The sequence below is a fragment of the Bufo bufo genome, chromosome 8, assembly GCF_905171765.1.
Source record: "Bufo bufo chromosome 8, aBufBuf1.1, whole genome shotgun sequence".
Lineage (NCBI taxonomy): Eukaryota > Metazoa > Chordata > Amphibia > Anura > Bufonidae > Bufo > Bufo bufo.
Window position 1 is genome coordinate 51,290,865 of NC_053396.1, and position 25,892 is coordinate 51,316,756.

Consider the following 25,892-nt stretch of genomic DNA (forward strand, 5'->3'; position numbering starts at 1 on the left):
TGAGCAGGTAAACAATGAGGGGAAGGCTGAGCTCACACTAGTGCAGCCTTCTCTTTAAAACAGCTGTTTGTTAGGGGTGCCAGGTGATGGAGCCCTCCGATCTGATATTGATGACTTATCCTGAGGATAGGACATCAATATTAAAATCCTGGAAAATCCATTTAATGTTGCTGGTTCACCAAGTGTTGTCTTTATTTTTTGGCAGTTTGTCCTTTGCTTTAAAAAAAAAAATCATCAGATCATATTCACTTCTGTGGGATTACAGTTAGGTCCAGAAATATTTGGACAGTGACACAATCTTCATGATTTGGGCTCTTCATGCCACCACATAGAATTTGAAATGAGATGCAATTGAAGTGTTGAAGTGAAGTGTTTAATTTAGGGGTTGAACAAAAATATCTTGTGAAATGTTTAGGAATTGCAACCATTTTTCTACAAAGCCTCCTCATTTCAGGGGCTCAATAGTAATTAGACAAGTTAACATCACCATAAATAAAATTTTAATTTTTAATACTTTGTAGAGAATCCTTTGCAGGCAATGACTGCCTGAAGTCTGGAACTCATGGACATCACCAAACACTGGGTTTCCTCCTTTGTGATGCGTTGCCAGGCCTTTTTCTGCAGCTGTCTTTAGTTCTTGCTTGTTTCTAGGTCTTTTTGCCTTAAGTTTTGTCTTAAAGGATAACTGTCATATTATAATTTTTTTTTGCTAAAGTGTAGGGCAAGTGATAGGTAACAATTTTGCAATAGACTTTATTTAGCCAAAACGTTTATTTTTGGTAGAAAACTGGGGCTGAAATGGCCCTTAGCAGCACTCATGAAGCCGGCTCACTGCGCACAGTGCTTCTACTTCCGGCTGCTGCTTCATGAATTGAAGTGAATGTAACGGAGCGTTAGATTGCATAGAAAGGGGGAATATAAATGTAATTTTAACTCCTAAGACTCCTGTGCCCAGCCTTCTGTCTCCCAGGGAAGCACGGGAGGCAGAAGCAAAGCGTCTGCACAGCCCGTCTCCCCCTTTTTAATAGGAGATGGATGGCCCTTAGCAACGCTAATTTGAAGAGTGCTGCTAAGGGCCATTTCAGCCCCAGTTTTCTACCAAAAATAAACGTTTTGGCTAAATAAAGTCTATTGCAAAATTGTTACCTATGACTTGCCCTACACTTTAGCAAAAAAAAATATAATATGACAGTTATCCTTTAAGCAAGTGAAATGCATGCTCAATCTGGTGATTGACTCTTGCAGAATATTCCACTTCTTTGCCTTAAAAAACTCCTGGGTTGCATTCACAGTATGTTTTTGGTCATTGTCCATCTGTACTGTGAAGCGCTGTTCAAGGTCCATCAACCTTCCTGCATTTGGTTGAATCTGAGCAGAAATTATATCCCTGTACACTTCCGAATTCATCAGGCTGCTTCTGTCTTCAGTCACATCATCAATTAATACTAGTGACCTAGTGCCATTGGAAGGCATGCATGCCCATGCCTTCACACTGCCTCCACTGTTTTACAGAGGATGTGGTGTGCTTTGGAACATCCAAGCCTTCTCCATACCATTTTCTTCCCATATTTCTGCTACAGGTTGATCTTAGTTTCATCTGTCCAAAGAATGCTATTTCAGAACTGGGCTGGCTTCTTTAGGCCTCATGCACACGACCGTTGTGTGCATCCGCGTCCGTTCCGTCATTTTTCACAGTTTAGCGGAGGTCCCATTCATTTCTATGGAGCTGTGAAAAAAAACTGATAGTCCTCCGTTTTTTCTCCGCGTCCGTGAGCCATGATTCCAGTCCATCAAAAAAATATAACCTGTCCTATTCTTGTCAGTGGAAAACGGAGGACGGACCCATTCAAGTCAATGGATCCGTCAAAAAAACGGATGCACAACTGGTATATCATCCGTGTCCGCGTTCGTTTTTTTTCAACAAGACCTTGGTGCAATAAAATTACACTTTTCATTAAGGCCTCATGCACACGACCGTTGTTGTGTTCCGTGTCCGTTGTTCTGTTTTCCGTGATTTTCTGCGGACCCATTGACTTTCAATGGGTCCGTTGAAATCTCGGCTGATGCACCATTTGTCATCCGCGTCCATGATCCGCGGTTCCAGTCCGTCAAAAAAATATAACCTGTCCTATTTTTTTTGCGGATAACGGTTCGCGGACCCATTCAAGTCAATGGGTCCGTGAAAAAACGTGGAGGCACACAAGATTGTCATCCGCGTCCGTTTTTTTTATCCTATCATTTGCATGGCACTGTCGTGTGCATGAGGCCTTAGATGTTTTTGGGAAAACCTAATCTGGCTTTTTTATTTTTGAAGCTGATTAAAGGGTTATTCTGGTTGGTTAAAGTTAATTCTTATCCACAGAATGGGGAATAACTATCAGTTCGGTGGGGATCCTACTGCTGGGATCCCAACTGATCACAAGAACGGGTGACCCGTACCTCCTGTAGCTCCCCTGAAATGACCAGAGAGGCCTGTCGCACATGCACCCTGCTTCCGAAACTACCATACCATTACCCTTTCTAGACTGGGTGATTTTTCATTTCTTTGTTTTCATTTTTCACTCCCAGCACTCCCAAAGCCATAACTTTTTATTTTTTAATTCACCTAGTCGTTGAGGGCTTGTGTTTTGTGGGACAAGAGTCTCTTTCTAATGGCATCATTTATGGTTGCATACAGTGTGGTGAGAAACAGGAAAAGAAAATTCAAATGGGCTGGAATTATATAAAAAAAAACACCATTCCACCACAGTTTTATAGGGGATATTTTTAAACCGTTTTCTGTGCAGTATGTATAGTTTTTCTTGCGTTTTAATACCTAAAAAAATGTATAACTTTTTTATTTTTATGTGTACGTAGCTGTATGAGGACTTTTTTTTGCGGGGTAATCTGAACTTTTCATTGATACTATTCTGGGATGTGTATGTCGTTTTGATGACTTTTTATTACATTTTTGTCTGAAATGAAGCAACCATAAAAATGGCAAATTGGCCAATTTGATTTTTTTTCCATTTTGTTGTTTAGGTATGGGATAAATATTTTTATATTTTGGGTGTTTTCGCACGTTGCAATGCCCATGATGTTAATTTTTTTTATTATTTATGTTTTTTAATTTTGGGGAAAGGGGGTTTGAATTTTTTTATTTTTTTTATATATTTTTATCTTTTCTTTTAAGTTAGACATTATTGCCTATCACATACGTTAGTCCCGGGTGCCTGCTGTTTAAAACAGTAGGCACCCGGCAGCTATGATGCCCATTCCGCTCGCAAGCGGGAGCCATTTTTAAATGCCTGACCGCCAACGTAATTTAAAAGAGAGTGTGCACTTTAAGCCTATAATGATTATTTAACCGTATCTTGAATATGTTTTGGTAAACAGCTAAAATGTGATGCAACCTCCAAATAATTGGGAGGGAAGTCATTATATTAAAACTTAACGATTATCTGTTTAACAGAATATTAAGCCGCTAAACACCACACTATGAAACATACAAAAACCGGGGGTTGCTATAGTGATATACACTGCAATGCTGATAATTAAATACTGGCCGAACGGTGACACATATACGTAGAACTCTTATGTGTAAACAAGTAAACTGAATGGTCTAAGGGCTCTTTCACACCTGCGTTCTTGTCTTCCGGCATAGAGTTCCGTCGTCGGGGCTCTATGCCGGAAGAATCCTGATCAAGATTATCCTAATGCATTCTGAATGGAGAGAAATCCGTTCAGGATGCATCAGGATGTCTTCAGTTCCGGTACGGAACGTTTGTTGGCCGGAGAAAATACCGCAGCATGCTGCGCTTTTTGCTCCGGCCAAAAATCCGGAACACTTGCCGCAAGGCCGGATCCGGAATTAATGCCCATTGGAAAGCATTGATCCGGATCCGGCCTTAAGCTAAACGCTAAAGTCCTGGCAGCCATGGTAAGTGTAGTGGGGAGCGGGGGAGCAGTGTACTTACCGTCCGTGCGGCTCCCCGGGCGCTCCAGAGTGACGTCAGGGCACCCCAAGCGCATGGATCACGTGATCGCATGGATCACGTCATCCATGCGCATGGGGCGCTCTGACGTTATTCTGGAGCGCCCGGGGAGTTGCACGGACGGTAAGTATACCGCTCCCCCGCTCCCCGCTCCTACTATGGCAACCAGGACTTTAATAGCGTCCTGGGTGCCATAGTAACACTGAAAGCATTTGGAAGACGGCTCCGTCTTCAAATGCTTTCAGTACACTTGCGTTTTTCCGGATCCGGCAGGCACCTCCGGCAACGGAAGTGCATGCCGGATCCCAACAACGCAAGTGTGAAAGAGGCCTTACCAGATCCTGTAGCAAACAGTGGTGTGGGTCTGGTATTGGGTAGGGGGTCATCCGGTACAGATAGTAGTAGATGATTAAAGAAGAGGATATGGGGTCCAGGTGTACATGCAGTAGTGGCATTGCTTGGTCAGGAGGTAACTATCCCTAAAACGACCCTAAAAAAAAGGGAAAGCACTATTACACCTGTGCGGAACCTGCCCCTGTACTCGGCCAAATCCCTAACATAATCCCTGAAACATGTTCCCGACATGACATGTTTCTGTCCATTCTTTGTCCCCGGACTATTAAGGGGATATCAATCAGAGACTAGTGAAGCTGGCTGTAGACCAAACTCCACTGACATGAAACTAAATGCAAATAATCAATTAGGAAAAAGTTGCTGGTTCCACAGTGGCGGAAAACGGTATGCCCTGCACCTAAAAGTACACCCACCAGTGGGAACTGCTGTAGACCTGTTCCCACTGGTGGTTGTAATCTTAAGGCGCAGGGCATGCCGTTTTCCACCACTGTGGAACTGGCAACTTTTTCCCAATTGATTATTAGAATGGACAGAAACGTGTTATGTCAGGAGTGTGTTTCAGGGACTACGTTAGGGATTTGGTCGAGTAGAGGGGCAGGTTCTGGACGGGGTTGCCCCTTTTGGGGTTGTTGCTCTGTGTAAATAGGTAGGGTGTAATAGGGCTTTGCCCTATTTTTTAGGGTCTTTTCAGGGATAGTTACCTCCTGACCAAGCAACGCCACTACTGTACATACACCCGGACCCCATATCCAATCTTGGATCATCTACTACTATCTGTATTACTAGAGAGGGGTTGTTGATCCACTGAGTTATTCTGATTGCCTGATTTCAGTCGGGAAGGAATTTTGTTTCCCCTAAAGTGAGGAAAATAGGCTTCTACCTCACAGGGGTTTGCCGTCCTCTGGATCAACTTGCAGCATAACAGGCATGTCTTTTTTCAGCCTTATAAACTATGTTACTATGTTAGTCCCCCCTCCCCCTCTCGATTATTTGGAGGTTGTATCATATGCTAGCTGGGAATGAAATCAGGTACTAGGACACAGTGGACCATCTGCGTTTTTCTTGTTCAACAGCTAAAATGTCAAAACTATTTGGACCTAACTGTATTTATTTTTTTCAGGATCTCACATAATTTGTTTTCAGCTTCTTTTTCATTTTGAGGGCATTGGTTTACTTGATTAAAAGTAAAAGGTTTAAAATGGTATATTTATTGAAAGTTATTGACAATAAATACATGAGTAATAAAACAGACTCAGTAAAGCCAAATAGAAACATAAATAGTTGTCTCAAGCAAGATCCTGAATAAGATCATATGCATTAGATATGACATGTATTGGGGAGACAAAAATAGCAGATAACTCTTACAAAATCAAATAAAAGCTGAGGTAACAATATCTGCCGAGGTAAATATATTAAACACTCAACACAGACAGAAGGCAGGACACATAGAGTGATAGGGAGGGAAAGGACTAATAGGACCTGGAAGTATTCTGCAATCATGTGAAGGTCAGAGGTCCCTAGTGATGCAATATGTATCCCAAGTCCCCCAAGTATTACCAGATAGTTAAATTTTTCCTAAATGAAAGTACTGATATATAATCCATAGATCTAATTTCTGCAATTTTAGCATAGAAGTCTGATAAGGTTGGAGGGTTACTTTGTTTCCAGTAGCATGCAATAAGGCAGAGTGCTGCCGTTAAAACTTGCATTAGATGGTTAAGTATGCTATGCTTGACAGGAGTGAGTGTAACATTAAGTAAATAGCATATGGGATCCAGAGGCGCATCATATCCCAGAAGGTCCTGGAGGAGTGAACTGAACATACTTTATTCCAAAATGGTCGTATTAATGAACATTCCCCAAAAATATGGAACATAGTCCCTTGAGATGTACCACATCTCCAGTAGACCTCCGGCATAGCATGATTTCGTTTCTAAAGGATGTGGGGGGGTGATATCATTGCCTAAGTATTTTGTATTGGTTTTCTAAAAGCATATATTATCAGGTAGAGTTTTGCTCAATAGTTCCTCCCAGTGAATCATATAATTATGCCTAAATATCCTATCAGGTACTGGATCTATTAGGATAGCATAAATACTGGAAATAAGTCCCTTAGATGAGGGACCTATCTTGCACAAGCCTTCAAAGACATAGTTTGAAGTATGCAAAAGGTAAAAGTGGTATTTTAAATTTCTTGTCCCTAACCATAACACCACGGATATTAGAGTTTAAATGCTAGCTATATAAAGAGGACAGGTACCAGAAATGAGAATAGCTACTCCAGTCTCACCATGGGAACAAAATCAATATCAGTATGAAGGGATTTCAACTCTGTAAGCAAGAGATGTCTTTTGACATAGGAGTTGATCCCTTTTACATTCAAAATCACACAGTGTACCATGGCAAATCTAGATCAAATGGAAAGCAGCATATGATTAGCTTATCCATTAGGCTACTTTCACACTAACGTTCAGAGCGGATCCGTCTGGGGTCTGCCCAGACGGATCCGCTCATATAATGCAGACTTGGGATCCGTTCAGAATGGATCCGTCTGCATTATATTGTAGAAAAATTTCTAAGTGTAAAAGTAGCTTCAGACGGATCCGTCCAGACTTTACATTGAAGGTCAATGGGGGACGGATCCGTTTGAAGATTGAGCCATATTGTGTCATCTTCAAACGGATCCGTCCCCATTGACTTACATTGTAAGTCTGGACGGATCCGCTTGCCTCCGTGCGACCAGGCGGACACCCGAACGCTGCAAGCAGCGTTCAGGTGTCCGCTTGCTGAGCGGAGCGGAGGCTGAACGCTGCAAGACTGATGCATTCTGAGCGGATCCGCGTCCACTCAGAATGCATTAGGGCAGTACGGATGCGTTCAGGGCCGCTTGTGAGCCCCTTCAAACGGAGCTCACAAGCGGACACCCGAACGCTAGTGTGAAAGTAGCCTTAACCCTTTTGCTGCTAGCGCCAATGGGGATGTCGGTAGCTTTGAATGCTCTGAATCTCTGACCACAGCATTCATGCTGAAATTCTTATTTTGGCCACCAGATAGCAGGCCAACATAAGAAATGAGCAATTGACAGTAATAAACTAATTTTAAAAATACATGATTGTTCAAAATGAAAAATAAAAAAAAATATTTTATAGGCTCATATATGAGCTTCAAAATCATCACAAAAAAAATAAAAAAAGATGTTAAAAAATATATAAGATCAATAGCACTCCACCTAAAAAATAAATTACAGCTGCAGGCTGCCATGTCTGTTTAAAAATGTTATAGCAGGATACAGAGAGCAATGGGGTTAAGTATAATATTGTTATTTTATACTATTCTGAGTTTTTGATAAAAAAAAATTACCAATGGACAACCCCTTTACTTAAAGTAACTGAAATGTTCACATTTGATCTTTGTTCTCTCACATTTTGTTTTTGATATATTGCAGGCCAGTATCTTCTCCAATGCTTCCGCATGCTGATACACATTCAAGGATTGAACACTTTGCTAGCAGGTCTGTATAATACAATTGACAAACAGTATCAGGTAATTTTTCTTTTATGTCCGGGGAAACATAAAAATATGAAAATCAAATAAGCATTCACAATGAGCACAATGAGAAAAAATAATAGACCTTACATAAAATGTAGAGGAATAAAAATTAAGTTATGATGGGACCATAATGTGCGGATGACTACTGGCTACACGTGGGCAAGCAACATCCAACTGCAGCAGCTAATGGCCACTCAGTTTTGTGGTAAAATTGGGTGACCATTGGTGCACATGGCTTGGTCATAGCTTGACCATCTGGTTATGGAAATGCTAAAGGGATAAAAGGCAATTCTTCCTGGAGTAATAACGTTAGGAATAGGGATATGTTACCCCAAGCTCCAGATCTAAGGTGTTCATCTTGTGGTGTTGTATAACACACAGCAACTATAAACCCTTGTAGTCCCATGTAGGCACAATTTAAAGGGTTCTGAATCCAGTGGATGTATGACTGTAAGACAGTGCTTCTCAAATAGTGGGGCGCGTTCAGGGCCGGCCTTTGGGGTGTGCGAATTTCTTCTGTATAATGCCGGCAGGCAGGCCGGGCGGCCAGCGCGTCCCTCAGTGATGTCACGTGCCTGCGCCGCCTGCTTTATGAATGAAGCAGGCGGCGCGGACAAGTGACGTCACTGAGGGACGCGCCAGCCGCCCGGCCCGCCTGCCGGCATTATACAGAAGAAATTCGGATATACGGTACTATTAGGAGTGAGGGGGCATGTTTAATAACTTTAAACGGCGGCGGCGGGCACACGGAATCTGTGGATGGCACAGTTAAGGGGTGGGGGGGGGGCACTGTGGATGGCACTGTTATGGGGTGGGGGGTCTGTGGATGGCACATATATAACAGTGCCAGCCACAGATCCCCCTGTAACAGTGCCAGCCACAGATCCCCCCCATAAGTGTCCGTCATCCACAGATCCCCCCATAAGTGTCCGTCATCCACAGATCCCCCCATAAGTGTCCGTCATCCACAGATCCCCCCATAAGTGTCCGTCATCCACAGATCCCCCCATAAGTGTCCGTCATCCACAGATCCCCCCATAAGTGTCCGTCATCCACAGATCCCCCCATAAGTGTCCGTCATCCACGGATCCCCCCATAAGTGTCCGTCATCCACAGATCCCCCCATAAGTGTCCGTCATCCACGGATCCCCCCATAAGTGTCCGTCATCCACAGATCCCCCCATAAGTGTCCGTCATCCACAGATCCCCCCATAAGTGTCCGTCATCCACAGATCCCCCCATAAGTGTCCGTCATCCACAGATCCCCCCATAAGTGTCCGTCATCCACAGATCCCCCCATAAGTGTCCGTCATTCACAGATCCCCCCATAAGTGTCCGTCATCCACAGATCCCCCCCATAAGTGTCCGTCATCCACAGATCCCCCCATAAGTGTCCGTCATCCACGGATCCCCCCATAAGTGTCCGTCATCCACAGATCCCCCCATAAGTGTCCGTCATCCACAGATCCCCCCATAAGTGTCCGTCATCCACAGATCCCCCCATAAGTGTCCGTCATCCACAGATCCCCCCATAAGTGTCCGTCATCCACAGATCCCCCCCATGAGTGTCCGTCATTCACAGATCCCCCCATAAGTGTCCGTCATCCACAGATCCCCCCCATAAGTGTCCGTCATCCACAGATCCCCCCATAAGTGTGTGTCCGATCCACATTTCTTTCTTTTTTTATTCTCTTATACGTTAATAAGGATACAGTGTTATGCAGAGGTGTACTTATAACAATTTTATAGACAAATGATACTATTTACAGTCGCGCGGGGGGCGCGAAATGTTTTCTTCTTCCTAGGCGGGGCATGACAGAAAATAATTGAGAAGCACTGCTGTAAGAGAACTCTTTCAGCTGGATGAATGGTCAAGGATATGTAGCAGAAAAAAATATTTAGAATACTTGTGTCCACAGGCAATAATAAAAACAGTTTAAAAAACAAGTGTGTTTATTTATTGACATAGTTGCCTCATAAAATGTGTTCAAGACATTTGCATGCAAGGCTGACAACCTACCTCCAATCTAAAGCATTATCATATTGAGAAGAGTGGTTTCTATACTAAAGTTAATGCATATTACCAGGGCTTTTTTTCTCAGAGACAAGGTGGTGGAACTCACCCCCCCCTCCTCTGGCCACGCCCCTACCCACCCCTAGGACCGCCCCCTAAAACCGCCCCTTTAGAGAACAGGGATGCAAGTAAAATTTGGGGGGCTATAAAAGTCCAGCCCAGCAAAGAAACCCCCCAGATGGGGATGGCCCTGTTAATGGGGGATCTGGGGATGGCACTGTTAATGGGGGATCTGGGGATGGCACTGTTATGGGGTGGAGGATCTGTGGATGGCACTGTTATGGGGGATCTGTGGATGGCATCCACAGATCCCCCATCCTATAACAGTGCCAACCACAGACCCCCCCATCCTATAACAGTGCCATCCACAGACCCCCCCACCCCATAACAGTGCCATCCACAGACACCCCCCTTAACAGTGCCATCCACAGACCCCCCCACCCCATAACATTGCCATCCACAGACCCCCCCCACCCCATAACAGTGCCATCCACAGACCCCCCCCTTAACAGTGCCATCCACAGACCCCCCCACCCCATAGCAGTGCCATCCACAGACCCCCCCACCCCATAACAGTGCCATCCACAGACCCCCCCACCCATAACAGTGCCATCCACAGACCCCCCCCCACCCCATAACAGTGCCATCCACAGACCCCCCCCCCCCACCCCTTAACAGTGTCATCCACAGACCCCCCATTGCCGCTCCAGTACAGTTATAAAATGTGTAATTCAATTAATAATGATTCATGCTGCCCCCTCTGTAGTATAACATTCAATATATCCTACTCACAGGGCTACTGTTATATCGTAATGCAGGCCGGCCGGGCAGACGAGCGGCAGAGTGACTGACTGACGTCACGTGCCTGCGCCGCCTGCTTCATTCATAAAGTAGGCCGGGCAGGCACGTGACGTCAGTCAGTCACGCTGCCGCTCGTCTGCCCGGCCGGCCGGCATTACGATATAACAGTAGCCCTGTGAGTAGGATATATTGAATGTTATACTACAGGGGGGGCAGCATGAATCATTATTAATTGAATTACACATTTTATAACTGTACTGGAGCGGCGGGGCCGGAGCACAGTGAATGCACCGGCCCCCAGCTCCTCCTCCCAGTCCCTCCCCGCTGATACATCGCAGCTTGCGATGCTGGAGCATGGCAGGCTGCGATGTCAAAAGGTGGCGGAACGCTGTTCCGGTGCGTTCCGCCAGAAAAAAAGCCCTGCATATCTCCTTATAATCATATACTGTGCCTGTGAATAAACCAGTAATTTTCTTCTCCATACGGAGGTGCTTTTTTATATATGTATTGTGACACAGTAAAGGGAGTTGTATGGGGAAGCAGATATTTTCCTCCCAGTGTGTGCTGCTGGACTGATTAGCGGCCAGGTGGGGTCAAACACAAGACTGGATCTCATGTGCCGCTCTGGGTTTTGGCAACACCTAGCTGCCTTTAAAAGACAGCTGGGTTCAGCAGAGAATATTTATATTGGGATCTGAGGCTTGTGCTGGGTGGGCTTGGAGGGCTGAGACCTGTGTGAGGGGAAACAGGCCGTCTAAAGCCTGTTCATGGACTCTTTGAGGCAGAACTGTCAGCAGGGTGTGAACTAGCACCAAAACCACAAGGTGACTTTTTGTGTTGAATGTGACTTTTTGTTTATGAACTTACCAAGAGTGTGAATAAACACTGAACTGTTTGATTTAAGAACTGGTTGGTGCCTCTATATGGCATCCGCTTATCCTGTCTACCAGAGCGAATCCCCACAGTTGGTAGAGGATGCGTGCATACACAGTGAGGCTGGAGTAAAAGCCGAAATTTAAAAAATAAATTTCTCCGGCCACGGATGCATATCCTGGATTAAACCAGCTAAATGTCACTCGGAAACATGGAAGCTGTAATGAAGGCCCTCTTGGAGGCTAACCTGCAACAGCGGGAGGCTAATAAGCAGCAGCAAGAAACAAACCTGCTGCTGCAACACATGATGGCTCTACAGACGGCAGGAGCATCCCTGAGCGTTCATGATGCCCGGAAAGCGGTTTGTACGGCGATCCCCAAGATGGCACCCACGGATGACATTGAAACCCTCCTGGCAGTATTTGAGAAAGTGGCCGCAAGGGAGAATCTACCCCGAGGCCAGTGGGCTGAGGTTGTCGCTCCGTTACTGGCATCCGACTCCCAGCAGGTGTATTTCGACTTACTGGACTAGCAAGCGGCCGATTACCAGAAAGTCAAGAGTGGGATCCTGGCAAAGTTGTGGCTGAATGTGTTGGTCCAGGCCCAGCGGGTGCATCAGTGGGCGACACTCCAACAGTGGCTCTGCTGGACTCGGGGAGTCTGGTGACCCTGCTTAGGGCTACTCTGGTGCAACCCGCGTTGGCCGGAAAGTCGAGGTAATGTGCATACATGGTGACTTAAAAGACTACCCCACCGCTCTGGTGTCTTTAACCACGGTTGCCGGCAGGAGGATTCATAAAGTGGCCGTTGCCACAAATCTACACTATGAACTAATAATAGGAAGAGACTTCCCGTGCTTTCTGGAACTGTGGCCAGCTATGAGACTTACCGGTCCCCAAGAGTCAGGGATAACCCCAGTGGATTGGCCTTGCTCAGGTGGAAGGCCAGAACCTTCGGAACCCAAGGCCAAAGGACCAGCGGTAGGGGTGATCGCCACTTTGGTGGATGAGGGGGAAACAACCCTGCTGAATGTGATGTTTGGGGAGGTGGAGGACTTGCCGGCGGGCCCTGAATTGGCAAACTTGTAATTTCGGTACAGCACAACACCGGGACCCGATATTATCCGGAGCCTGGGAGAATGTGTTAATGATCGATGGAGAACCACAACAACTGGGGGCCGAGTCGATATTTCTGCGTTTTGTGGTCCACCGTGATTTGCTGTATCAGGTCAACCAACTACCGGGTGAGGATGTTGAACAGTTGGTGGTGCCCAAGGCTTATTGCAAACTGGTACTAGATCTAGCGCACCAACATGTTCTCGGGGGTCATCTGGGATTGGAGAAAACACAGAACCATATACAACAGCTGTTTAACTGGCCCAGTATGTTTAGAGAGTGGAAGAGTTTTCTAAGTGTTGCCCGACCTGCCAGATACTGCCTTCAGCCCCATTTCCGTAGTCCCTTAGTTCTTCTTCTGATCATCGAGGTCCCGTTTGAAAGAATCGCTATGGATCTTATAGGACCAGTACCAAAGTCCGCTAGAGGGCACCAACACATTTTAGTCATCCTAGACTACGCTACCCGGTACCCGGAGGCGGTTCCACTGTGGCATACATCGGCCAAACTCATAGCTAAAGAGTTAATGGAGATATTTTCCTGCGTAGGACTACCCAAAGATGTTTTGACGGACCAAGGGACCCCGTTCATGTCCAAGGTCATGAGGGAACTGTGCAAATTGCTTTACACAAAACAGTTACCGACGTCCGTTTACCATCCGCAAACGGACGGGCTGGTGGAAAGGTTTAACCAAACCTTAAAAAATATGTTAAAAAGAGTGGTGTCCAAAGATGGAAGGGACTGGGACCTCCTCCTGCCCTATCTCATGTTCGCAGTGTGATAGGTGCCCCAGGCCTCTACTGGGTTCTCGCCCTTCAAACTGCTATATGGCAGACATCCTCGCGGGCTGTTGGACGTAGCCAAGGAGGCATAGGAACAACAGCCCACTCCTTATAAAACTGTTATTGAATACGTCACCCAGATGCAAGAACAGATAGAGACCATGTTGCCTCTGTTTCGGGAACATATGGAGACGGCTCAGCGAGCCCAGAGTCGAATCTATAACCAGCAGGCTCGAGTCCGGAGCTTCAACCCGGGTAATCGGGTCTTGGTTCTTGTACCGACAGTGAACAGTAAGTTCTTGGCTAGGTAGCAGGGGCCCTACGAGGTAATAGAGAAAGTTGGAGATGTAAATTACAAGGTACACCAGCCAGGGTGGCGAAAGCCAGAGCAGTTCTACCATGTTAATCTACTAAAACCTTGGAAGAATAGGGAAACTTGCGCTGAGGATAGCCCGCAAACGGATTTTCTAGGGGAAGAGGTTTTTGCCCCTCTGTCTGCTGCAGGGGAAGCGATTGCCACAATAAGAATTGCTGACAGCCTCTCCTCTAAACAGGCTCAGAAAGCCAGGGAGTTCGTTAGTTGGAACACGGATGTGTTCTCTGAACTCCCCGGACGCACTTCCATAATCCAGCATAATATTGTCACCGAGCCCCAGGCAAAAGTCCAAGTGCCCGAGGCTCGGCGAAAAGCCATCTTGGAGGAAGTGCAGCTAATGCTGCGGCTGGATGTCATTGAGGAGTCTAAAAGTGAGTTGGCCAGCACAATAGTTCTAATACTCAAGCCAGACAGGACATTCCGGTTCTGTAACTATTTTCGTAAATTAAATGAGATTTCTAAATTTGATGCGTATCCCATGCCCCGGGTGGATGAGTTAATCGAGCGGTTGGGACAGGCAAGGTATTTCTCTGTCTTGGACCTCACAAAAGGGTACTGGCAAGTGCCTTTAACGGAAGCGACCAAAAAAAAAAATGCCTTCATCACCTCTGAGGGGCTGTATCAGTATAAAGTGTTACCCTTTGGCCTCCATGGCGCCCCCTCCACGTTTCAATGACTAATGGACATTGTGCTTTGTCCTCATCGTAGGTACGACTCGGCTTACCTGGACGATATTGTCATTCATAGTACCGACTGGCAGAGTCACCTGCCCAAGGTGCAGGCCGTAGTGGACTCTCTTCGGAAGGCTGAACTTACCGCTAATCCAAAAAAATGTGCGATAGGGTTGGAGGAGACTAAGTACCTGGGATATGTCATTGGGTGCAGAGTCATCAAACCCCAAGTGAACAAAATAGAGGTGATACAGAATTGGCCCTGGATGCAGTATAGAGGCAACAACAAGTTCTTTGGATCAAACAGTTCAGTGTTTTATTCACACTTTAGGCAAGTGACAAAACAAGCAGTCATATTCAAACAAAAAGTCACCTTGCGGTGTTGGTGGTAATTCACACCATGCGGCAATTCTGTCTCAAAGAGTCCTTGCTGATAGCAGCACCAACCTGTTTTCACGCCAAACAGGTAGCAAGCCTTCATCCAGACACAAGGCTCCCAAATCCCAACACAGAGACATGACTTCTGAGCCCAGCTTCCTATTTAAGGACAGCCAGGTGCTGCCAAAACCCAAATCGGCATTTAAAATCCGTTCCGGTTTTTGACCTCACCTGGCTGTAAATCTGCCCAGCAGCACATGCTGGGAGGAAAATACCTGTTTTCCAAGACCAAACCTCTCACGGTGTCACTATATATATATATATATATATATATAAATATATATATACAGAGTTGAATCCAGGGATCCTTCCTTCAGTTTTATTATCCCAGGGATCCGTCCTTCAGTTTTATTATTGCCTATGGACTTTAAGGGGTTGTCTCACTTCAGCAAATGGCATTTATCATGTAGACAAAGTTAATACAAGGCACTTACTAATATATTGTGATTGTCCATAATGCCTCCTTTGCTGTCTTGATTCATACACTGCTTGTTTATAGGGGGGTTATGGCCACTGCTGCAATCCCGCAGTGGTGGCTGTGCTTGAACACTTTAGAAAGCTTTTTTGTGGCCAGGACTGTAGAAGCACCCATAGGCATGCATCCCTGCCACCTCTTATGTGCACTGAAGCGGTGGCCGTAACCCCTGAAAACAAGCAGTCTATGGTGTGATGGAAAAGCCAGCAAAGGAGGGAATATAGACAATCGCAATACATTAGTACAGGGATGGCCAACCTGCAGCTCTCCAGGTGTTGTAAAGTTACAACTCCCACCATGCCCTGCTGTAGGCTGATAGCTGTAGGCAGTTTGGGCATGCTGGGAGTTGTAGTTTTGTAAAGCTGGAGAGCCGCAGGTTGGCCATCCCATTAGTAATTGCCTTGTATTAATTCCATTAGTCTACATGATAAATGCCATTTGCTGAAGCAAGACAACCCCTTTAAGTTTTTTGGTATATTGGGAATGTGCAATCATGTATCATATTTTTTCAGAATATTCTTGACTAAAATTAACCAAGTAACTATCTGAACTAACACAATATACACTGAGATGTCAGATGACAAGTCTGTGCATAGAATGCTTGCCATTACGGGGGTTGTCTTGAAAATCTTCCCAAAGCCCTTCAATGTGATAAAATTATAATTGGCCCAAAAACCATTGTTAAGTGGACACCGGTATTATAGAAAGTGCACGCTGGGAGGGAGATTTTGTACTGGGGCCCAGAGTCTTCAAGTTACACCTCTGGCAGGAGGGAAGGGGTTAGGTCCACAATTTGGCATGAGGGGGGCGGTGCCGTTCCAATTTTTGCCTCAGGCTGCAGGAGGGCTAAGTGAGCCCCTGGCCCTTGCCACAAACCACTGACGGAAGGGGGGCCCAAGCTGAACTTTTTATTAGGATTTTTATGCATGTAACATAAGCAATAAAAGCATGTTATACATAATCCAAACATTTGCATTTCCCCCCTATAGCCCTAAATACCCCCCCCCCCCCCACTCCCAATTCTGGTGTCAGCTGCACTCTACCCCAGATTCATGTTCGTCCACATAAACGACAGCCATGGGTCCCATAGTTTCCTGAAATATATGGGGACAGCCTCTTTTCTGGAAGACACAAGCTGAACTCTTGCACCAGGGCCCATGAGCCTTTAGCTACGCCCCTAATCATAAGACTGCTGAGGCCAATGATTGTCTGCAGCGGTCATATGCCTTATATGACTACATCACCACCACAGTCTGCAAACATAGACCAGACTGGCCACGCAGAAAACATTTATTGGCTTTTGGGAGACTTTCAGTTGGACAGTTTTAATTTATTCAAAATTGTCATAGCAAAAAAGTATGCCAAACAGATGAATATTGTAATTTTTAAACCCATTTACATGACTCTTATTACTCTCTTAAGACAACTGCAGAATTGTTTTTAGTCAAAGGGAATTTTTAGATTTTTAGTGCATTTATTTTTCAAACACAAATCCAGACATGGTTCTAAAAAAGATAAGAAAACTTTACAGGTGAGTCTCAAAATTTTTTATATAATTGAAAAGGTTATTTATTTCAGTAATTCAATTTAAAAAGTGAAACTCATCTCTTGTCTCATATATATATATATACACTCACCTAAAGAATTATTAGGAACACCTGTTCTATTTCTCATTAATGCAATTATCTAGTCAACCAATCACATGGCAGTTGCTTCAATGCATTTAGGGGTGTGGTCCTGGTCAAGACAATCTCCTAAACTCCAAACTGAATGTCAGAATGGGAAAGAAAGGTGATTTAAGCAATTTTGAGCGTGGCATGGTTGTTGGTGCCAGACGGGCCGGTCTGAGTATTTTTACAATCTGCTCAGTTACTGGGATTTTCACGCACAACCATTTCTAGGGTTTACAAAGAATGGTGTGAAAAGGGAAAAACATCCAGTATGCGGCAGTCCTGTGGGCAAAAATGCCTTGTGGATGCTAGAGGTCAGAGAAGAATGGGCCAACTGATTCAAGCTGATAGAAGAGCAATGTTGACTGAAATAACCACTCGTTACAACCGAGGTATGCAGCAAAGCATTTGTGAAGCCACAACATGCACAACCTTGAGGCGGATGGGCTACAACAGCAGAAGACCCCACCGGGTCATCTCCACTACAAATAGAAAAAAGAGGCTACAATTTGCACGAGCTCACCAAAATTGGACTGTTGAAGACTGGAAAAATGTTGCCTGGTCTGATGAGTCTCGATTTCTGTTGAGACATTCAAATGGTAGAGTCCGAATTTGGCGTAAACAGAATGAGAACATGTATCCATCATGCCTTGTTACCACTGTGCAGGCTGGTGGTGGTGGTGTAATGGTGTGGGGAATGTTTTCTGGGCACACTTTAGGCCCCTTAGTGCCAATTGGGCATTGTTTAAATGCCACGGGCTACCTGAGCATTGTTTCTGACCATGTCCATCCCTTCATGACCACCATGTACTGATGGCTACTTCCAGCAGGATAATGCACCATATCACAAAGCTCGAATCATTTCAAATTGGTTTCTTGAACATGACAATGAGTTCACTGTACTAAAATGGCCCCCACAGTCACCAGATCTCAACCCAATAGAGCATCTTTGGGATGTGGTGGAACGGGAGCTTCGTGCCCTGGATGTGCATCCCTCAAATCTCCATCAACTGCAAGATGCTATCCTACCAATATGGGCCAACATTTCTAAAGAATGCTATCAGCACCTTGTGGAATCAATGCCACGTAGAATTAAGGCAGTTCTGAAGGCAAAAGGGGGTCCAACACCGTATTAGTTTGGTGTTCCTAATAATTCTTTAGGTGAGTGTATATATATATATAAAAATTTGTTTCTGTCTGTCTGTTCTTTATTTGCGGCCAAACAACTGGACCGATCTTCACTAAATTTGGCACACAGGTACATCAGGTGTCCGGGAAGGTTTTAGACCGAGTCTCAGCTCTCTAAGATGGTACGTTCCTGAGATATTCCTGCATTAGCCAATGGAAGCCTGCAAGTTTTTCTCTTCATATCCCACCTGCCATACACGCGGTCACATGTTCCTTATCAGCCAAAAGAAGCTCACAGGCTCTTAGTCTCCACATACACAGTTTTACTCCAGGTTTCCATAACAACCGAGCCATTTTTCTTTACTGCTGTAGGTCAGCTTTAGGCTAGGGCTACACAACGACAATAAGTTGCACGCCACATAGGGCACACCTACACTGCTACATGCATCCATCTTGGATGGATTTTTTGCGACTGTCGTGTCGCAGTTGCAGCATGTTGTATGTGGCAGTGCGACACCATAGCCTATCATTAAAAAAATTGTTGCGCGACATTGGTACGTCAAAATGTCGCGCAAGACATATTGTCGTGTAGCCCTAGCCTTATAAGGGCATAGCGCTGTGGAGCTCACTGTTAAGGGGGCAGGGGCCACTTTTAAAAATGCGGCTTCTGTGGAGGTCACTGTTAAGGGGGCAGAGGCCACTATTAAAGGGGCAGCTGCTGTGGAGGTCACTGTTAAAGGGGTGTTCACTGTGGATGTTACTGTTAAGAGGGCAGGCCGCTGTGGAGGTCACTGTTAAAGGGGCAGGCACTGTGGAGGTCACTGTTAAGTTAGCAGGGTACTGTGAGGTCACTGTTAAGGGAACGGGGTACTGTGGCAGTCACTGTTAAAGGAACGGATGCTGTGGAGGTCTCTGTTAAGGGGGCAGGAAACAGTGGGGGTCACAGATAAGGGGTGGGTGCTGTATAGGTCACTGTTAAGGGGGCAGGCCCCTGAGGAGGTCATTGTCAAGTGAGTTGGGTGCTGTGAAACTCACAGTTAAAGGGGTGGGCTGCTGTGAAGGTCAAAGTTAAGGGGATGGGTTGCTGTGGAGGTCCAATTTTAAGGAGACGGGGCACTGTGGGGGGGTCAGTGTTAAGGGGTGAGGGGCTGTGGAGTTCACTGTTAAGAGGGCGGGGTACTGTAGAGGTCCCTGTTATGGAATATACTGTCGATATCTTTTAACGACATACAGAAACATTAAATTAAATAGATAAAGTATACCCGTGCGAAGCCGGGTCCTTCTGCTAGTATATTATATAGATTAATTACACACAGAGTGAACTATTTCAAGCGTTCATTTCTTTGATAATGTTGATTATTGTCTTATGTAATATTCTCATTTACTGAGATACAAATTTTGGGGTTTTCATTAGCTGTAAGCCATAAGGATCAACATTAAAGGGATTCTGTCATGACATTTTAGGCCTATAACCTAAACATATGGCCAGGTCCGTCCAAATAGCATGAATCCGAAACTGTACTTATTAAATGTGCCTGTGGCTCTATTCACACATAAAATAGGTTTTTATAACCTGTCATTCACCTACCTAAGGTGCCCAAGGAGACGTCGCTTCATACTGGGTGCCCGGCTGCAGCCATCTCCGTCTGGTGCCCAGCGCCGCCTTCCTCACCTCAGTCCCACCTCCGCAATCGCCCGGTTCTCAGGTTATGCCTAGTGCGCACGCGCGGGATCTGGCAGAGGGACCGGACGATTGCGGAGGCGGGGCTGAGGTGAGGAAGGCGGAGATTTCAACTGGGAAGGTGGCGCTGGGCACCAGACGAAGATGGCTGCAGCCGAGCACCCAGTATGAAGCGACGTCCCCTTGGGCACCTTAGGTAGGTGAATGACAGGTTATAAAAACCTATTTTATGTGTGAATAGAGCCACAGGCACATTTAATAAGTACAGTTTCGGATTCATGCTATTTGGACGGATCTGGCCATATGTTTAGGTTATAGGCCTAAAATGTCATGACAGAATCCCTTTAAATAAATGAACGCTTGAAATAGATCACTCTGTGTGTAATGAATCTATATGAGTTCCACTTTTAGAAATGAATTACTGAAATAAATTAACTTTTTGATGATGTTCTAATTCAGATTCAATTCTACCTGAACCAAAGTTGCTCCAATTGCTCTGAAAATGGGTATATAACTCACTCTAGTCTCTTGGGACTTTTTTTTTTAGGAAAATATGTTTTATAAATGTTTGCATTTTCTCTCCCGCCTCCCTAAGCTCCTAAACACAATGACAGCAATAGCAAATAATGTCAGTGACACTAACATATATATAACTATGGGTAAAGTCATGATTGATGGTGTTAACAAACAGCATGTTTAAACACACTGTACTATTGCATTTGATAATAAAGAATGGCTGGTTCTGAATGATCCTAGAAAAATCCTCCCTTTTAATTGGTAGCAGCAGGAGTACTATGTGGTTGTGGAAAGGGTAGGGTAATAAGAGGCAATAGTAGCAGCAGCAGCAGTAGCAGTATAGCATGGAACAGACAAGGCAGCAGATCTGCTGTTTAGGTGTAGTAGTAATAGGAGTAGCAGTGGTGACTGTGTAGCATTAATAGTGGTGGTAGTAGTAGATTCACAGGGAGGAGTAGCAGCTGCGTTGGTGGTGGCAGCAACAGGCTTATAGTATGGAACATGTTGATAGGCAGGCAGAAAGCTTGAGTAGCATGAGGGCGACAGTAGTAGCCATACCGTATGGAACATAATGGTAGGAAGGCAGACACTGCAGTGGCATGACAGCAGCAGCCATACGGTATGGAACATAATCGTGTATGGTACCAGTGGCAAGATGGGGCACTGTCAGCAAGGTCAGATTTATTTATCATTCTCAGGCCTCATGCACACGACCGTTGTGTGCATCCGCGGCCGTTGTTCCGTTTTCCGTTTTTTTTCGCAGATCCATTGACTTTCAATGGGTCCGTGGAAAAATCGGAAAATGCACCGTTTGGCTTCCGCGTCCGTGATCCGTTTTTCCAGTCCATGAAAAAAATATGACCTGTCCTATTTTTTTCACGGACAACGGTTCACGGACCCATTCAAGTCAATGGGTCTGTGAAAAATCACGGATGCACACAAGATAGTCATCCGCGTCCGTGATCCGTGTCCGTGATCCGTGTCCGTTTTTCCTATCATTTTCAATGGAAACTTTACTTAGTTTTTTTTTTCACTTTTCATGTCCGTCTATCCTCCAAAAATCAAGGAAGACCCACGGAAGAAAAAACGGTCACGGAACACGGAACAACGGAAATCCGTTTTGCGGACCGCAAAAAAAAAACGGTCGTGTGCATGAGGCCTTAGCCAGAGTACTGTGAAAATCTTCTGGATCCATGCCTCATTTATTTTGACAAAAGTGAAGTTTTTTACACTGACAGAGAACAAGTTGATCTGTTTGAGTGTCACGACGCTCCCTGTGGTGCTAAAAACCCTCTCTGGGATGACACTAGAGGCTGAGCAAGAGAGAACAGAGAACATACTGGGCCAGTTTAGGCCTCTGTTCCAGTCTGCCTGCCCAGAAGTTTGTGTGGTCACGGAACCTGGTATTGGCCGGGGAAAGGCCACAGTCATTTAGAGAATAAGACCATTTTAACCCTTTCATGACTGCCATACTGCTATATATGTCCTATCTGTACATACCCCATGCAGATAGCACGTATATAAATTTTCTGGCAGCTCTTTAATCCAAGCGCTGTAAAGATCCCAAAATTGTACTAATAAAAATGATAGCCCGTCCTGCAAAATACAAGCTTTCACAGTTACATTGGCGGAAAAATTAAAAGTAATGGCTCTTCTATTTAGTGATGCAAAAAAAATATATATGTTTAATAAAAAAAGATTTTATGATATAAAAGTGGTAGAACATAAAAAAAATATGCAAATTTGGTATTACCATAACCATATCAACCCACAAAATAAAATTATCATATTAAATATACCACATGGAGAACCCCATAAAAAAATTAAAAAAAAACACAGAATTGCAATACTAGCCCACTTCACCTCATTAAAAATTTAATAAAAAGTGATCAAAAAGTCATGTCTAGCCAAAAATTGTACCATTTAAAACTACAGTCCATCCCGCAAAAAATTTGACCTCACACAGCTTAGTAAAAAAAAAAAATTGGGATTAACCCCTTAAGGACCGGGCTCATTTTCACCTTAAGGACCAGGCCATTTTTTGCAAATCTGACCATTGTCACTTTAAGTGCTCATAACTTTAAAACGCTTTGACTTATCCAGGCCGTTCTGAGATTGTTTTTTCGTCACATATTGTACTTCATGACACTGGTAAAATGAAGTCAAAAAAATAATTTTTTTTGCACAAAAAAAATACCTAATTTACTAAAAATTTGGAAAAATTTGCAAATTTCAAAGTTTCAGTTTCTCTACTTCTGTAATACATAGTAATACCCCAAAAAATTGTGATGACTTTACATTCCCCATATGTCTACTTCATGTTTGAATTGTTTTGGGAATGATATTTTATTTTTTGGGGATGTTACAAGGCTTAGAAGTTTAGAAGCAAATCTTGAAATTTTTCAGAAATTTACAAAAACTCAATTTTTAGGGACCACTACAGCTCTGAAGTCACTTTGCGAGGCTTACATAATAGAAACCACCCAAAAATGACCCCATCTAAGAAACTACACCCCTCAAGGTATTCAAAACTGATTTTGCATACATTGTTAACCCTTTAGGTGTTGCACAAGAGTTATTGGCAAATGGGGAGGAAATTTGAGAATTTCATTTTTTTGTCTAATTTTTCATTTTAACCCATTTTTTCCACTAACAAAGCAAGGGTTAACAGCCAAACAAGACTGTATCTTTATTGCCCTGACTCTGCCGTTTACAGAAACACCCAATATGTGGCCGTAAACTACTGTACGGCCACACAGCGGGGCGTAGAGTGAAAGGTGCGCCGTATGGTTTTTGGAAGGCTGATTTTTATGGACTGGTTTTTTGACACCATGTTCCATTTGAAGCCCCCTGATGCACCCCTAGAGGAGAAACTCCCTAAAAGTGACCCCATCTAAGAAACTACACCCCTCAAGGTACTCAAAACTGATTTTACATACGTCGTTAACCCTTTAGGTGTTGCACAAGAGTTATTGGCAAATGGGGATGAAATTTGAGAATTTCATTTTTTTGCCTAATTTTCAATTTTAACCCATTTTTTCCACTAACAAAGCAAGGGTTAACAGCCAAACAAGACTGTATCTTTATTGCCCTGACTCTGCCGTTTACAGAAACACCCCATATGTGGCCGTAAACTACTGTACGGCCACACAGTAGGGCGTAGAGTGAAAGGTGCGCCGTTTGGTTTTTGGAAGGCAGGTTTTGCTGGACTGGTTTTTTGACACCATGTCCCATTTGAAGCCCCCTGATGCACCCCTAGATTATAAACTCCATAAAAGTGACCCCATCTAAGAAACTACACCCCTCAAGCTATTCAAAACTGATTTTACAAACGTTGTTAACCCTTTAGGTATTGCACAAGATTTAATGGAAAATAGAGACACAATTTCAAAATTTCACATTTTTGGCAGATTTTCCATTTTAATATTTTTTTTCCAGTTACAAAGCAAGGGTTAACAGCCAAACAAAACTCATTATTTATGGCCCTTATTCTGTAGTTTACAGAAACACCCCATATGTGGTCGTAAACCGCTGTACGGGCACACTGCAGGGCGCAGAAGGAAAGGAATGCCATACGGTTTTTGGAAGGCAGATTTTGCTGGACTGGTTTTTTGACACCATGTCCCATTTGAAGCCCCCTGATGCACCCCTAGAGTAGAAACTCCAAAAAAGTGACTCCATTTTAGAAACTACGGGATAGGGTGGCAGTTTTGCTGGTACTAGTTTAGGGTACATATGATTTTTGGTTGCTTTATATTACACTTTTTGTGCAGCAAGGTAACAAGAAATAGCTTTTTTGGCACTTTTTTTTTTTTGTTATTTACAACATTCATCTGACAGGTTTTATCATGTGGTTATTTTATAGAGCAGGTTGTCACGGACGCGGCGATACCTAATATGTATACTATTTTTTTTATTTATGTAAGTTTTATACAATAACTTCATTTTTAAAACCAAAAAAATGTTTTAGTGTCTCCATAGTCTAAGAGCCATAGTTTTTTTAGTTTTTGGGCGATTATCTTGAGTAGGGTCTCATTTTTTGCGGGATGAGATGATGGTTTGATTGGCACTTTTTTGGGGTGCATATGACTTTTTGACCGCTCGCTATTACACTTTTTGTGACATAAGATGGCAAAAAATGGCTTTTTTTACACCGTTTTTGTTTTTATTTTTTTACGGTGGTCACCTGAGGGGTTAGGTCATGTGATATTTTTATAGAGCCGGTCGATACAGACGCGGCGATACCTAATATGTATACTTTTTTTTATTTATGTAAGTTTTACACAATGATTTCATTTTTGAAACAAAAAAAATCATGTTTTAGTGTTTCCATAGTCTGAGAGCCATAGTTTTTTCAGTTTTTGGGCGATTATCTTGAGTAGGGTCTCATTTTTTGCGGGATGAGATGACGGTTTGATTGGTACTATTTTGGCATACATGCAACTTTTTTGATCACTTTTATTACCTTTTTTGGGAAGTAAGGTGGGCAAAATTTCAATTTTCTCATAGTTTTAATTTTTTTATTTTTATGGCGTTCACCGTGCGGGGAAAGTAACATGACCGTTTTATAGATCAGGTCGTTACGGACGCGGCGATACCTAATATGTGTAGTGTATTTTATTTTTTTAATTTTTATTCAGTGATAAATGTGTTTTTTTTATCTTAACTTTTTTCACTTTTTTTTTACATTTTTGTGACCCAGACCCACTTGGTTCTTGAAGATCCAGTGGGTCTGATGTCTGTATAATACAGTACAGTACAATATATATTGTTCTGTACTGTATTTTACTTAAACTGAACAGATCTATGCTTTTAGCACAGATCTGTTCAGCACCATGGACAGCAGGACGCCTGAGCAGGCGTCCTGTTGCCATGGGAACCTTCCCCGTCTGCTCAGAACTTCGCAGACGGGGAAGGGTGAGCACAGGGCTGAGGGGGGCTCTCTGGGGGCTCTCTCCCTCTCCATCGGGGGGCTGCAAAGGCACAGCAGCCCCCCGATGGAGAGGGAGGGAGCTCCCTGACCGATGACAGTTAACTTTTTCCATACAGCGGTCCGTACGGACCGCGGTATGGAAAAGGTTAAACGGCTGACATCTACACAGATGTCAGACGTTTATACCAGGGTGCCAGCAATGTGCTGGCACCCTGGTATAACCACTAGAAGCCAACGATTATTCATGGGGAGGCGGGCGGGGGATCGCGATCCCGCCTGCCGCACCGCCCGCCTCCCGCAACGCCCCCACCGCATGCGACACCCCCCCCGCACCACCCACCGGCATAAAATCGTGCAGGGGTGCAGGGGGGGGGGTGAAAAATAATGATCTTAGGCACTCAAAAGTTTCTGATCCCCGCGGTCAGGGCCCGCGGGGATCAGAAACTGCAAAAAGCGCAGCAAACCGCAGGTCTGAATTGACC

At 44.3% G+C, this 25,892-nt stretch overlaps 1 protein-coding gene across 1 annotated transcript in view; it reads left to right on the forward strand.

Annotated features, from left to right (window-relative positions):
• The window catches only part of DRP2 (dystrophin related protein 2), a 406,196-nt gene that overhangs the window by 249,332 nt on the left and 130,972 nt on the right, over nt 1-25,892 (forward strand). Inside the window, exon 17 of the mRNA XM_040405377.1 lies at nt 7,774-7,839. Within this exon, the coding sequence (XP_040261311.1) occupies nt 7,774-7,839 (66 nt within the window). The remainder of the gene's footprint in view (nt 1-7,773; nt 7,840-25,892) is intronic.